Genomic DNA, 14,051 nt, shown 5'->3' with positions numbered 1-14,051 from the left:
TTTTTCTGTGACAGAATTGCATGAATGAGACTATTGGTCAAAATAAACACCTAATTTAACAGATAAAATAGGTCCTATTCATTTATTGTATTATTTTATTTAAAATTTGGGCTGTAAATTTGAACAGTGTGAAATCTTATTTTGCTGTTTAATCTAAATATTGTTACAGTAATTATATACTGTTTTCAGAAAATTGTTAAAAAACGGATTAAAGTGGAGCTTAAAAGTTTAACATACACACCACATTATGGCTATATCATCTGCTTTAGCCACACAACAAAACTGTATGTGATAATAACGAAGAAATGAATGTGAAAAATGAGAATGACCCAAGTGTAACAATACATGATAATATATTATAATATATTATATTGATGAATTAATGTGACATAGTTGAACATTGGCTTGCATTAGTTTGACCAATAGTATTTACTTTTGTTGGATTGCTTGAATATCTTGGCTCATTAAAACACCCACAGAAACTGTGGAGCTGTGATTGGCCGGGATGCTCACAGCACACAAAAATCTTTATGCTTGGTGAGAGGCCTCATTTGCATATTGCAGCCACCTGTGACATCAGCACTAGAAATACCAATATCACAATAGTAACAGTAATAGTAATAGTAATAGTGATGAATGAAATATTGTGCAGCCGTACCATTTTACCACCCTGCGTTTAACGTCCAGGCAGCCTGCCAGGCCTCCTCTGGCCACAATGAGGGGCTGGAGAAGGCCTAGCAGGCTGCGTGGACGTTCCACTGTGAGTGACATAATAAGCAGAATGGTGAAGAAGGCGAGCGCAGGGCAGAGTTGAAATCCTGGAGACGGATCAAGGACCCGTTGCTTCCTTCCGGACGCTGTCTATCCACTCCAGATAATTGGAGACTTTGGTGTAGATGCCCAGTTTGTCCGTATGGCCGCATCCCTCGCCCCACGACACGAGGCCTATGAGGAACCATGTGTTGTGGTACTGGGTCATCATGGGGCCGCCGCTGTCTCCCTCACAGGCATCCCTGACCTTCCCTATTATCCCGGCGCACAGCACGTTCTGGGTCAGGTTGTTGACCATGTGGCGGGCGCACTCTGCATGGTCCACCAGGGGGATGTTGATGAAGCCGAGAGCAGAGCTGTAGTGGGTCGCTGTCTCATTTTGTTTGCCCCAGCCGGTCACTACTGTTTGGGTTCCGTTGAGGTGGAGCACTCGCTCGGCCAGGCTGCGGCTCGGGAGGCACGCCGGCAGGATGTAATTGGTGAATTTCACTGGAGTGGCCAAGCGCAGGAGGGCGATGTCGTTGTCCACCGTCACGGGGTTGTACTTTGGATGGGAGACGATTTTGGACACAGGGATGGTAACTTCACTGTCTTCCTTTTTAAATCGCAAATAGTCACCTAAAGGAACAGGAAATCTTTATATAATATGAGCTTAGAGTGTCAAACTTGACTCCAGCACCTTTTCTCAAGGACACTTTTTTGATACCTTGTGGGTGTGGCTTAAACCAGAAGTAAGTCTGAGGTACTGGACGTCGGTGTTAGTGTTATGAGAACAGACATAGACTTAAGAAGAAACTCTGATTCATCACATGAATGCAGAATTGAAGTTAATCAGCCAATCACCTGTCTAGGTTTTGGAACGAGCATGCTTATTGGCTCACTGGCACTGATAAGATTGACTTCTTAGGTCAGGGGTCTCAAACTCAACCACTAAAAGGTTGAGTGGTAAAAATCTGTGGGCCAGTTGTGTTTTTATTTCATTTTTGCTTAACATTTTGCCCAAATGGGCCATTGTTTATTCAAAATACAGCAAAACTGTATCGGCATTACAAAATCGGCATTAAATACTTAATACTAAATACTAAAAATTATTCTAAATAAAAATAAATAGCTACCTATTTACTTGAACTAGACACCAGGCATCTTTTTTTTCTTTTTGTGTAACCGCTGACCATAGATTGATGCTGAGGGAAGGGGGCCAGAATGCACACTATGTTGCAGTGCATGCTGGGGACTGTAGTGCATCTCAGGCTGGTACGAATTAAAAATTAAAATAATTTTGCCGGCTGAAAAAGCTGCCTGGACTGTGTCTCGGGCCTGACTTGGCCTTGTGTTTGACACATAGTGTAGAAGTTTGATACTGGATGACAGTTTTTTTCGTCGCTTGTTAGTATCGGTGTGATTTGGCTCGTATAAAATTGGTGAATTTTAACGGCCATATGTTGCCACAGCCTCAAGTTTACCACAGCAATGTGGTACTTGAGCTAAATAATAAATGCAAGTGTTAAACTCAAGCTAACTCCAAGCTACCTGAGTTTATGAGATATATCACATATATATGACATATATGGTCAGTGCATCCTCTGTAACCATGGCTACACAAGCTGGTAACCAATGCACCTGTGGTAAATATTAATCTTACCTCTAATGAACAGGTAGACCCTACACTCTTAGAAATGATGGATCTTCAAGAGTTCTTTAGCAAAAAAAAAAGTTGTATATAGAACCTTTTTTTAAATAGGGTTCTATACAGCAAAAGAACCCTTCTTGGTGCTATATAGAAACCTTTATATAGCGCTTTTATAGAACATTCTATAGAGAACTATCTACGGCACATTCTCCAGCAACCTGGAGAAAACGTTCATCATGCAAAGAACCCTATTAATCATGCAAAGGGTTCTTTGAGTGTTCATGGTTCAGTGTAGTACCATTTTCTTTACTAAAGAACCCTTGAAGAAGCACCAAGAACATACATGTGTATGAGCCAGCCATTAACAATGATGTTTTTCCCATGAGTGATGTCATTGGTCCATCTCAGAACTTCGGCCTATGACATCACTTTATGTTTACATGAGTTACCACCCAAAACCAAACTGGTAGTTATTATTTGGTAACATGACTTCTTGAGTTGATCAGAAGCGGCGAAACGGACCACAACACTCTGAACTCAACCTAATAAGGTTAATATGCGATGAGTTGAGTCAGGTGTGCTAAATGAGGTAGAACGCTAATCTTTGCAGTACTGTGGTTCTGCAGCAGTGCTCACCAACCCTCTTCTTTTCCTGATTTCCTGAACTGCAACTTGCTGCCCTCTCCTTTACTCAGCACTAATGCATCTGATCCAGCCAATCAAGGCCTTGCAAAGAAGTTAATTAGGTGGAGCAGGTGTGGCCAGCTGTGGTTAGAAGTAGACCATGCAGAAAAGTTGAAAGTCTCCAGAACCAGAGGTTATTCTTAAGAGAAAACCTTCAAATGACCAACACTAAGAATTTCATTAGAATGTTCTCACACATTCGCGCAAGATAATCTTAATAATTTTCTTAAGGTTTTCTTAAGATTTTCTTAAGATTTTGGAAGAAACAGCTTCCTTAGACAATGCGATAATTGTTGGGTGACAGCAGAAAGCAAGAGACGAGGACGAAGTGGATAAATTGGTAACTTTAGATGCTGACCTTGTCAAGTGTGAGGCTGTCGTAAGGTTTAGGAAACATTTCAGAATATAATATTTCCAAGAATACCACAAAATGAAGTGTTAAGAAGGTATGTGAAAAGTAACGTTACATACAAGGTTTTACAAAAGTACCATCGCTATTTTTTTCTTACGAATGAAGTTATGAAGAAACACATTTAAGAAGATTTTCTTTCTCAATACACTTTCATGAATCAGGCGCCAGGGTTGGCGACCACTGCTGACCAGGATTAGAAGCCTACACCCCAGCAATATGCTGTCGACATTTGTAAGAACATCCCCCTTTTGGCCATCTCATACCATTTTTGAATTAGTTGAAACTCCAGACCTTTAAAAAAATGGGCCACATGCTTGAACATGAGGTTAACAATGCATCATGTGTAGCCATTTTGATAGATGCTGCTAGGAAGAAGTGAAAGGAACCTCAGTGTGGAGGTGGTAAGCTGTTTGCTTCGCTGTAATGTTAATGCAACATTGCCATAAAATCACTTCTAATTCAGACGGGAAAGGAGGACAAACCTAGTCGAACACTGAAGCGAAGGCTTGTCTCAAGACAGTGGGCAGCAGTGAGGATCCAGCTTTCATCAATCAAGACGCCGCCACAGTGAAATTTTCCTTTGGCGTTCAGTATAAGAGCCTAGAAAGCACATACATGGATGAGTGGCGCCGTACTGAGAGTGAACTGCTTTAAAGAGACACTGTCAATTTAACTGTCTAGACGTTGTTACTGTTGTAAACATGCTTATTTGTCCTTTTCAGTAGTTGTGAAGCAGGGGTCAGTAGAGGAGCGTTTTCAAATCTGGACCTTGATTTCAACTTGTTTTCACTGAGTGTGTTTACATGCACTCAGTAATCCGATCATAATCAGATTTCTGCAGTCATCTGATTATTCAAATGGTCAAATAAACATCGCACTCCGATTTCTAAGATCAGATTAAGGTCTAGAAATCTGATAAAGTGGTCTGGATTTTAGCTGTAGTGCATGCGAACTCTTACTCTGATTTCTTTCGGATTTCTCAGTCTGCACATGTGCGAAAACAGACGCCGGTACCAGAAATAAGCAAGCGGCAAAATACTTTTGGAGTGACGCTGAAACCAATGACATGTTTCACAAAATGAAGAATCAATTCAAATATTCTTCGTCATTTACATGACGCATGTTCATATTTTCAGGTAAAGTGGTGCAATTAAAAAAAAAAAAGCAGCAGCATAAAGTTTGAGTTTTACATTACATTTACATCACGTCTTCTTCTGTGAGTTTATTGGCTGTATCACAGTAGAAATCCAATTGCTGCCTGATTCATATAAACCTGCAGTTTCCCCATTACCTGATTACTCAAGTGCATGTAAACGTGTTGATTGGATACTCGGAGCAGGCTGCTTTATTTTTTTAACAAATGCAGAAGGAGCGATTGGTAATTGTACTGTTAGCACCGCTTGGCTAACTTGGTTAACTATAATAATTACAATGAAGGATGACTCAAGCAAAAGTGACTCGCTGAGGTGGTTGTTAGAAATACGACGAAATTAAGGATTTGAATATTCTTCGTCTTCTAGATGACGTATGCTCATAAAAGCCACAACATGAGTTTTACATTCTGTTTACGTCACGTCTTCTTCTGTGAGTTTATTGGCTGGTTGCAAAGCAGAAATCTGATTACTGTCTGACTCATGTAGACATGGAGTTTCCCCATTATCTGAATTTTTGGGTCATCAAGGTACAAAAAAAAAAAAAAAAATACATATTTGTACCTTTTTAGAACCGAATGAATAAAAAAAATAAAAGCCTGGAGACGAGACGGGGTGTGTGGAGTCAGAACACCTTAGAAAATATGATTTCAATGGATTATGGTACAATTATGTTCCCTGGCTAAAGGTACTGAGTTGTACCCTTGTGGGCACCACCCCAGTGACAAGAGGGGGACTGCCCCAGTGACTGGTTCATACCTTTTAATATTCACACCAATGGTGTGGCTGATTTACAGCAACTGTTTTAAAATCATTAAACTGTGACAGTGTAGACTTATTGATCACTTTCAGTGTAAAAAATGAAATAAATACCTGCCAGGGACTATCGCCTTTTCTGCCAACTTCAGCGCCAACAAGCCATGGCTGTAAAATTGGTCTGGGCTTAGTACTGAAAGCCGACTTGGCAATCAAAATCTGTCCGCATGAATCTTGACCTGCAAATCAGAGACATGCACATCATGATTCTTTCATAACAGATGCTGTCCTTTCATGCCAACACATACAGAAACTCTTCTTTAAGCACCCAAGGGATGAAAAAAACAATGGTTTTCCAAAAATCACATTTACATAGTTAATAATATAGACAGCCAACCATGACATGTTTGATGTCCTTGCTTATGGTCCATGTATATGTTGTTTCTGACGTCGTATGACATACTGTTATCTATAAAAATGGACTAAAGTACAAGTTCCAGGTTAGATTACATTTTTTTCTATAGATAACATCAAATCATTATCAGATTTCTGCAGTTATCTGATTATTTAAATGGTCATGTAAACAGCATACTGATTTGTTAGAATGGAGTGAGGTCTAGAAATCGGATTAAGAAATATGATAAAAGGACTGGATTTTAGCTCAGTAATCAGATTTCTCAGTGCGTGTGACCTCTTACTCTGATTTCTTTCAGATTTCTCAGTCGGAGAATGTGCGAAAACAGATGGCGGTACTGGAAATAAGCGAGCAGTGCTGCGGCAAGATGGCAACAAAACACCTTTGGAGCGATGCTGAAACCAAAAACAGGCTTGACGAAATAAAGGATTTGAATATTCTTCATCTTCTACATGATGTATGTTCATATTTTTAGGTAAAGTGGTGTGATGTTTTTAAAAAAAAAGCCGCGACATGAAGTTTGAGTGTTACGTTATGTTTATTGGCTGGTTGCAAAGCAGAAATCTGATAACTGTCTGACTCAAGTAGACCTGGAGTTTCCCCAGTATCTGAAGCCTCAAGTGCATGTAAACGTGTTGATCGGATTACTGACAAAATCTCTTTTTTTTGCAGTTTTATCGGAATATTAAGTGCATGTTAACACACTTAGTATGTTATACAATACATAACCATGTATATTTGAGATTACTTAACAACTCAAAGTGGTTTGAAGCAAGTGTGTCATGATTTAGGCATGTAGTTAGCATGACATTAGTTTGTGGCCGTAAGCTTCCATTACTCGTCAACTACATAGTCTTTTAGTTCCAGTGGAAAATTAATCAAATGAAGTGACACTGTAACGCGGAGCGAGGAGGCGGATGAACGTGCTGAGATAAGCGACTTTTATTGAGGGCAAATCCAGGGTTGTGGTCATGACAGTCCAGGCTCATATAACCAACACGGAGAGAACGATAGGCAGACATGGTGAAATACACTCACTAAAGCACAAACCAAAACACTTCCAACAGGACATACAAACAATTCAAACAATCAGTACATCTAACATCAAACAAAGACCAACGAAAACAAACGGTAAACACAGGGCTTAAATACGACACCGGGAAGACGAGGGACAGGTGAAAACAATCAGGGGCAGAGTCACAAAACAAGGGGGCAGGACTAGGGATACCAAAACAAAGAAGCACTTGGACTATCGAAAGGTAAACAGAAAGCACATGGGGGAGTGGGAGGAGCCAAGCGTGACAGACACCGAAACATCTCTTGGCTGGCTGATTAAGTTTAGACGCCTAAACTGTGCATATTAGATTTTTTGTCTGAACTGTTTCAGTTAATCTAAAATGGGAGGAAAGATGACTGTGTTCTCACTTTTGGGAGTACAGTTTTTGGCGTTTTCGTGGAGTTGGTATCCGGGAATGCAGCCACAGAAACGGCCAGTTTTGTCCTTCCTCTCGAGGCATTCTTGGTTGCAGTCACCATTGTTCACCGAGCAGTTGAAGGAAGTGGTTTCTGAGGGCCGTAGAGGATCATCAGACGGCAGTCCTACCATCTCTATAATGCACTCTGACCCAACACTCAGCAAAAATACTCATAAACTACAATCAAAACAAAATTTAAATGCACAGTGTAATGCAGTTCTTTAAAATCAGAATGTCTGCATGACCCGTCGTGTGGAAATGGAGAAACATGCATGCAGGATTTATCTGTGGTTGTATGCAGTGAACTGACCGTTTATTTATTTATTTTTTTTTACTGACAGTTCTCTTGAACACTGTTCAGCACCTGTCTGTCAATTAGTGAAACATAAAAGGAAATCCTTTTTTCACTCACAATAATGTAATAAATAATTTAGTAAATCTCCATTACTCAAAACTGATATTTGGAGTGTGGCTAAAATAATACGACTTGTCAAGTTGAAGTAATCGGCCCTGCCATATGGAAACCTCATAACTCCATTTCTTCCTTTCTGTATTTTACACCATATGAAAATGTTGGCTATCCTTTATGTTGTGTGACCATTCCATGTAGAACTGACCTCTAGAAACAGTCCAGTTACATCTAGAAACAGTTGTTACATTACCGTGCTTTAAGGTGAACAACGTGTTTACTTCTCCTGTGAAGTTTCAGAGATACAAGGTTTTCTTACAACAGTGACAAAATGTAGGGCTAGTGCTTTTTTTCGGCTGTGCTTCGGTGCTTTTGGTTTGAAAGATAGCACTCCTGGAAATATGGCTTCAGTTTGCTTTTGGTTTCTTTTTTGAAGACTGGATGAAACTGTAAATGTGAGCTCACGTATATGACAGAATTTTCCTTCAAATCCAAGGAAGCAGTCGCAAATGTAGGACTGGTACTGGTCCACACAGCGCCCATTCTCACAGGGGTTAGGGACGCACTGGTTGCCATCTGACACACATAATACTAGACTGTAGTGCTTTGAGGATGACACCACAGTAAACCTTTAAACACTAAGACAAAAATCTCACTTACCTACATACCGAGTCCAGAACTCCAACTGTAAGAGAAGAGAGTCCATTACTGGACCTTTTATATGTGCAAACATTTTCTGAGGCAGCACCAATGTACAGAAGATATCCATTATATTAGCATTCGCATTATATATCAATTATTTAGATAATTAATTGAGTGGGCAGCCAAAGAATAGATTTAACGAAACAAAGCTGGCCTAGGCCGTATCATCTGGAGCTTGCATGTTCGATCCCCGGTGATGCTATAGCCATTTGTGGCTGGGAGTCCAAGAGAGCACAATTGGCTTCGCTCTCTCTGGGTTGGTGGGATGACCGCCCCCCATCACCTAGCGTGATGCTGGCAAGCACAGGTGTCTACTGACGTAACAGAACTGCTGGTTAGTGTTCTCCTCCAAGTGTGTTCAGTTGTCCAATGATGTTGCGTTAGCGAGAGTTTGAAAAGATGTGGTGGCGCTTCACAGGTCCAGGAAGAAGCCTATGCTAGCTTTCCCCCTCCTAGTGCTGGCAGTATTATGTGATGGGGGAGTCCTAACTAGTGGGTGGAGTTGGAACTTCTAAATTGGGGACAAAATTGGAAAAAAAGGAAAAAATGAAGTAAAATAAAATACTCAACATCCGAATGGGGCCTGTGGCATGTATCAAAATGCTGAGCCGGCCTACCTGACCTTGGCAAGGGAAATGATCTAAGAGGTATTGGCAAAGGGCTCCTTAATGGAGCACAGATGCCAGGAGCTTCAAACAGGTTGCTCGTGACCTCAGATGACTGAGAATGTTAATGCAGGACGTGATCAGACTGTGTCAGCAACACAAGGTGCTTATTCAAACACACCAGCTGCCACAACCCTCAGGGCAGTGATGTCAAAGATAGCAATGCTGGTGGGCCAGTTTCTCAAGAAAGGCAAGCTAAAATCATATAGTGAGTAGTCTAAAAACATTTGGAGATGGCCTAATTAAAACAGAAGAGATGCTATGATCAAGGTTGAGACATCATTATCATCTTAAACTGCTTATTCTAGATAGGGCTGTGTTAGCAGTTGGGAGAATAGAGAATCCGAGATGACCCTGTCCCCTGCAACTTCTTCCAGTTCATTCCAAGGGACCCCAAGCTGCCCCCAGGCCATGTTGGAGATATAATCCATCCAGCGGGTCCTAGGACAATCCCAGTACACCATGCCTGATAGACCTTCAATGGGATGTGGCCATCAGATGCCTGAGCCACCTCAACTGGCTCCTCTCAGTGATCAAGACTTAATATTTTACATTTTTAAAAAGGCAGATGCCATTTGAGGTCTTAGGAAGACCTCTCAAACATTCCATGTAGACCTCTTGACAGGAATGAGAGAAAGGAGAACAAAGTAGTTGAGCTGGAATGGCAGGTATAAGAAGATGGTTTGAATGAGACTAAGCAGATGGCCTTCTGGAGTAATTGTTTCTACCTCAGCTAGATCATCTCATCATACTGCATCCGAAGGGGTCTTCACAATATAAATGAAAGAGATGACGTCCATGAAGGAAGCTGAATAGAATCCCAGAGTGGTTGGTAGAACTTTCAAAGACTATCAAAAAGGGAATAAACATTCTAAGACTTAGGGAAAATCTGATGACATTTTAGGTCAAATTTGTGCAGAAAAATAGAAAACTCACAAAATTCACAAACTTTCATAAAGGATTCAAAACTTTCAAGCACCACTGTATAGCTGAAATGTATTTGATGGTCTGCCAAGAAGGTAGTAACCTGCTTCTCTGAGTACATGATATCCCTCGGAAACATCAGCAGAGCTCTGAGACCACTTACCAATGCATCCACTTGCACCATGAGAAGGAGAAGTCCGGACCTATAAGAACCGGTTCTTATAAATTCTTCATTGCATCAGCGCTCTACTCAACTGGAATCCCAAGTATACCCTCTCCTCACAGCACACTTGTGGCTGTTCATCTGTTAATCTGTTAATCTGGCATCTCGGTTGTTTGGAGGACTGCTGCAAAATGCTTCACATGATCTTCCCCAGTGGAACTCAAGATCACCAAAAAGGCTGAACTGAACTTCTTTAAATCCTGCCACATTTCCAACCCTGCTGAAATGTCACATGGGGTCTGTGTAGTCTGACTGGCATAACAGTAAAGCAGAAAAGACCTGAGAGGGTACAGAAGGCAGTGTACTTTTTTCTGAACGTACAATTTTAAGGTCCAGGTCTCACCACTAACTCCTCAATCCTTGGCACAAGATGGCCATCAAACTTGATCGGGAAGCCTTGCTGTTTCTGAAGCTGACACACAGTTAAGGAACCTTCAAGCTTTGGGACCAGCATCAGGACTACGCTACTCACTTGAGTGTCCCTAGGTCTTAATAGGAGATAAAGAGAACCAAATTAAAATTAGAGGTAGGTGACAATCAATAGGGTAGCAAGGTGTGAGTGACCACTCTATTTTATTTAAAGAACAGGGATCTATCACAGTCTGATCTTCACAACAGTTGTTTGGGCAAGTGTATCATGGAATGCACAAAGAAGATTTCTGAGGACCTCAGAAGAGGAGTTGTTGATGCTCATCAGGCTGGAAAAGGTTACATAACCATCTCTAAAGAGTTTGGACTCCACCAATACACGGTCAGACATATGTGTACAAATGGAAGAAAGTCAAGACCATGGTTGTGCTCCCCAGGACTGGTCGACCAACAAAGATCACACCAAGAGAAAGGTGTGTAATAGTCAGGTAAACTATTAAGCAACTGAAGGTCTCTCTCATAGTGACTAATGTAAATGTTCTATCAGGAGAATACTGAACAGCAGTGTGCATAGCAGGGTTACAAGGAGAAGCCGCTGCTCTCCAGAAAGAACATCTTTTTGGTTTAAATGAGAAACGTTATGTTTGGAGAAAGGGAAACACTGCATTCCAGCATAAAAGCCTTATCCCATCTGTGAAATCTGGTAGTGGTAGTATCATGGTTTGGGCCTGTTTTGGGTAAGGACGACTTACCATAATTGATGGAACAATGAACTCTGAATTACCCCAGCAAATTCTAAAGGAAAATGTCAAAACATCTGTCCGTGAGCTGAAGCTCCAGAGGGCATGGGTCAACACAACAACCCTAAGCACGTAAGTCGTTCCAACAAAGAATGGTTAAAGAAGAATGAAGTTAATGTTCTGAAATGTCAAAGTCAAAGTCCTGACCTTAGTCCTATAGAAATGTTGTGGAAGGACCTGAAACAAGCAGTTCATAGGAGGAAACCCTCCAAAGTAATAGAGTTTAAGTTGTTTTGTAAGGAGAAATTGGCTAAAAATCCATCAAGCTGATGTGCAGGACTAATCAACAGTTCAGTTACCGGAAATGTTCAGTTGCAGGTCACACCAGTTCCTGAAATCAATGGTATATATATATATATATATATATATATATATATATATATATATATATATATATATATATAAGGCAGTTTTATTCGCTTTTTAGTCAAGTAATTTTGACAGCCTTACACAAACGTAACATTTATGAGATAAATAATGACTGACTGTGCTCTCTCTGGTCTGGAAGATCTCTCTGGCCTCCTCAAAATCACAGCGCTCCTCCACACACTCTCGCTCCAATGATGGAGGCTTGATTTCCTCCAGGAAGCTGTTGGCTCTTTTGGTGCGCAGGAGCATATGAGCCTTTGGGCTGCTGTAGAAGACTAACACATAAAGACAGGACTAATAGAGCACAAACAGAATAATGTAGGAAAGTCTAAACTTCAAATTCCAGCTTCCTAGACCCTGATTCAGCTTCCAAGTCCAGATTAAGTTTTTGGGAGAAATGTATAAACTGGAAAATGTGTTCATATCATCATTATTTGTTTATTTTTACAATCAATGTATGTTTATATTACTAACTCCAGACTTGCCAAAGTCATAGCTCATACATCTAGATATATTTTTGGCCCAAGCATTAACTCAAAACTATAAAAAAAGCAAAACATGATGGACTGTCATTGAGCTATCTTTCCTTTGTGTTTTTTATGCCATGCAGGTACGTTTACCACTTTTTTCAGAAAAAAATAATTATAAAAGAAGTATTTTAACACATTCATATTGTTTTTTTTATATTTCTTTCACTTTTTCATCAGTAATTCTGGACCTGACTTCTGCCAAGGCTACAGTCAAATAAATCCATAGAGTTTCTAGAATGTTCACAATTTCCCAACAAAGTTTCCCAAGTTCAATACTTTCTTGCTTGGCCAAATAATGTGCCTTATTAATTTTCGAGGAGCTCAGTAAGATAGTTCATTTTATTTTTTGAATCACTCAGTAACATAGTTCTGTTAGATTTCTCACAGTGTAGATTCAATATAATTTAGTTTGCAATTTCAAAATTTTGAGATTATACCTGACATGCTGAGAGCCGTAGCAGCCCAGAGGGAAATCAGTAAAACGAGGAAGGCTCTCCCCGCCATGGTCCCACGACTGTAGGCAAAAGAGCACTTTAATTCTTATTATATTGTTATGTTTTTTGTTAGTTTATTATTAAAGACACAATTATTGTTATATTTACAATATCTGATTCTAATCCCTAACACACAGCATGCATTAACCATAGCAGCACTTTGGTGGAATTACACAGTGATTTATTGTGTTATTACCTTGTTTACTAGTTCTACGTAATAAGAATGTCTCTTACCAGATAGAAGAGCTGATCAATACAGTCTGATTCCTCCTCAAATGAGAGCTATATGAGGAAACACAGGCATCAGAATACCAAAAATTTCAGTTCTGTGATTGTCCACACTGCCTGAGTGACCATTAGCAGTTTAAGCAAGCTCCCACCAACACTGCAGTCCAAATAATAATAGTGCTGTATGTTTAATTCGCAAAACCATCTAGCTGCTAGAAACGCACATTCAAAGTAACAGCTCACACAAAGAAACTACTAGATTTACATATAACCATTTTACTTACATGTGGAAAAATAAAAGCAGGAATGGAGGATGTGCTGTTTATATTGTGTTAATGACTAACTAATATCTGTTTACTGACAGTCCACAGTCTGTTCCTTCCCCCGCAACCTCTGCTCAGCCCACGCAAACCTACAGCTCATATGACTACAGACAGCTAGAGCTTATAGAGTATGACCCTATTAAATCATGTTCTGTTATATTTGTGTTAATGTATTTTCAGCTAGTCCAGCAAGAGAAGAACATGTTTAAATTTAAAGCTGTAATACTGCAAGTTTACTTTAGTGTGTAAAGCCAAGTTCTTTAACCCCTTAAAATCCCAGGCTTAATGCACACTAAGGCTTATTATTCAATAACTACAGCAACTTCAATGCAAACTGGTTGAGCTATTCTTAAGTTATGGAAGTGTGTAATAAAACTTCGGGCCTGGGGGTCAAGGTTCTACCAGCAGTTTGCTGTTCATTATTTAAGTAAAACATTTTTTCCCAAGAAATGTTTTATCTGCTTTCAACACTTGGTGTAAAGCAAAATGTGCTGCTTTAGATAAATTAGAAGAGGGTCTCTGCAATATAAATGCACTTAAGGGAGCTAAGCTAAAGGGTTATTTCAATCCACAATCGTCCTTTTCTTGACAAAGTTTTCAAAACTGTATTGAGCTTATATCTTAACATGCCATGCAGCACCAGTAGGGCAATGCTTTCTTCAAGAGAAGGAGAAAAGCAGTGTCACATCTAGAAAATTTTACCAGAGGTGGTGAAGGGTGG

At 40.1% G+C, this 14,051-nt stretch overlaps 1 protein-coding gene across 2 annotated transcripts; it reads right to left on the bottom strand.

The window, feature by feature from the left end:
* Nucleotides 1-336: 336 nt before the first annotated feature.
* LOC108440860 (vitamin K-dependent protein C-like) lies at nucleotides 337-13,343 on the bottom strand. 2 transcript variants are annotated; one of them, XM_017720005.2, is made up of 10 exons: nucleotides 13,292-13,343; nucleotides 13,014-13,061; nucleotides 12,723-12,799; nucleotides 11,873-12,030; nucleotides 8,364-8,388; nucleotides 8,169-8,279; nucleotides 7,245-7,385; nucleotides 5,522-5,643; nucleotides 3,980-4,097; nucleotides 337-1,389 (listed from the first exon to the last, which is right to left on the bottom strand). In XM_017720005.2, the coding sequence occupies exons 3-10, from the start codon at nucleotides 12,787-12,789 to the stop codon at nucleotides 830-832; spliced, it is 1,302 nt and encodes a 433-aa protein (XP_017575494.1). In that variant the 5' UTR covers nucleotides 12,790-12,799; nucleotides 13,014-13,061; nucleotides 13,292-13,343; the 3' UTR covers nucleotides 337-829. The 2 variants fall into 2 exon arrangements, with proteins under 2 accessions (XP_017575494.1, XP_017575495.1); XM_017720006.1 differs by lacking the exons at nucleotides 8,169-8,279; nucleotides 13,292-13,343 and having other exon boundaries at nucleotides 13,014-13,267.
* Between the last annotated feature and the right edge of the window lie 708 nt (nucleotides 13,344-14,051).

Source organism: Pygocentrus nattereri, chromosome 19 (genome assembly GCF_015220715.1).
Source record: "Pygocentrus nattereri isolate fPygNat1 chromosome 19, fPygNat1.pri, whole genome shotgun sequence".
In the NCBI taxonomy this organism is placed as follows: domain Eukaryota; kingdom Metazoa; phylum Chordata; class Actinopteri; order Characiformes; family Serrasalmidae; genus Pygocentrus; species Pygocentrus nattereri.
Note: the sequence above shows the minus strand (reverse complement) of the source record. Positions and strands in the feature narration are given on the sequence as shown.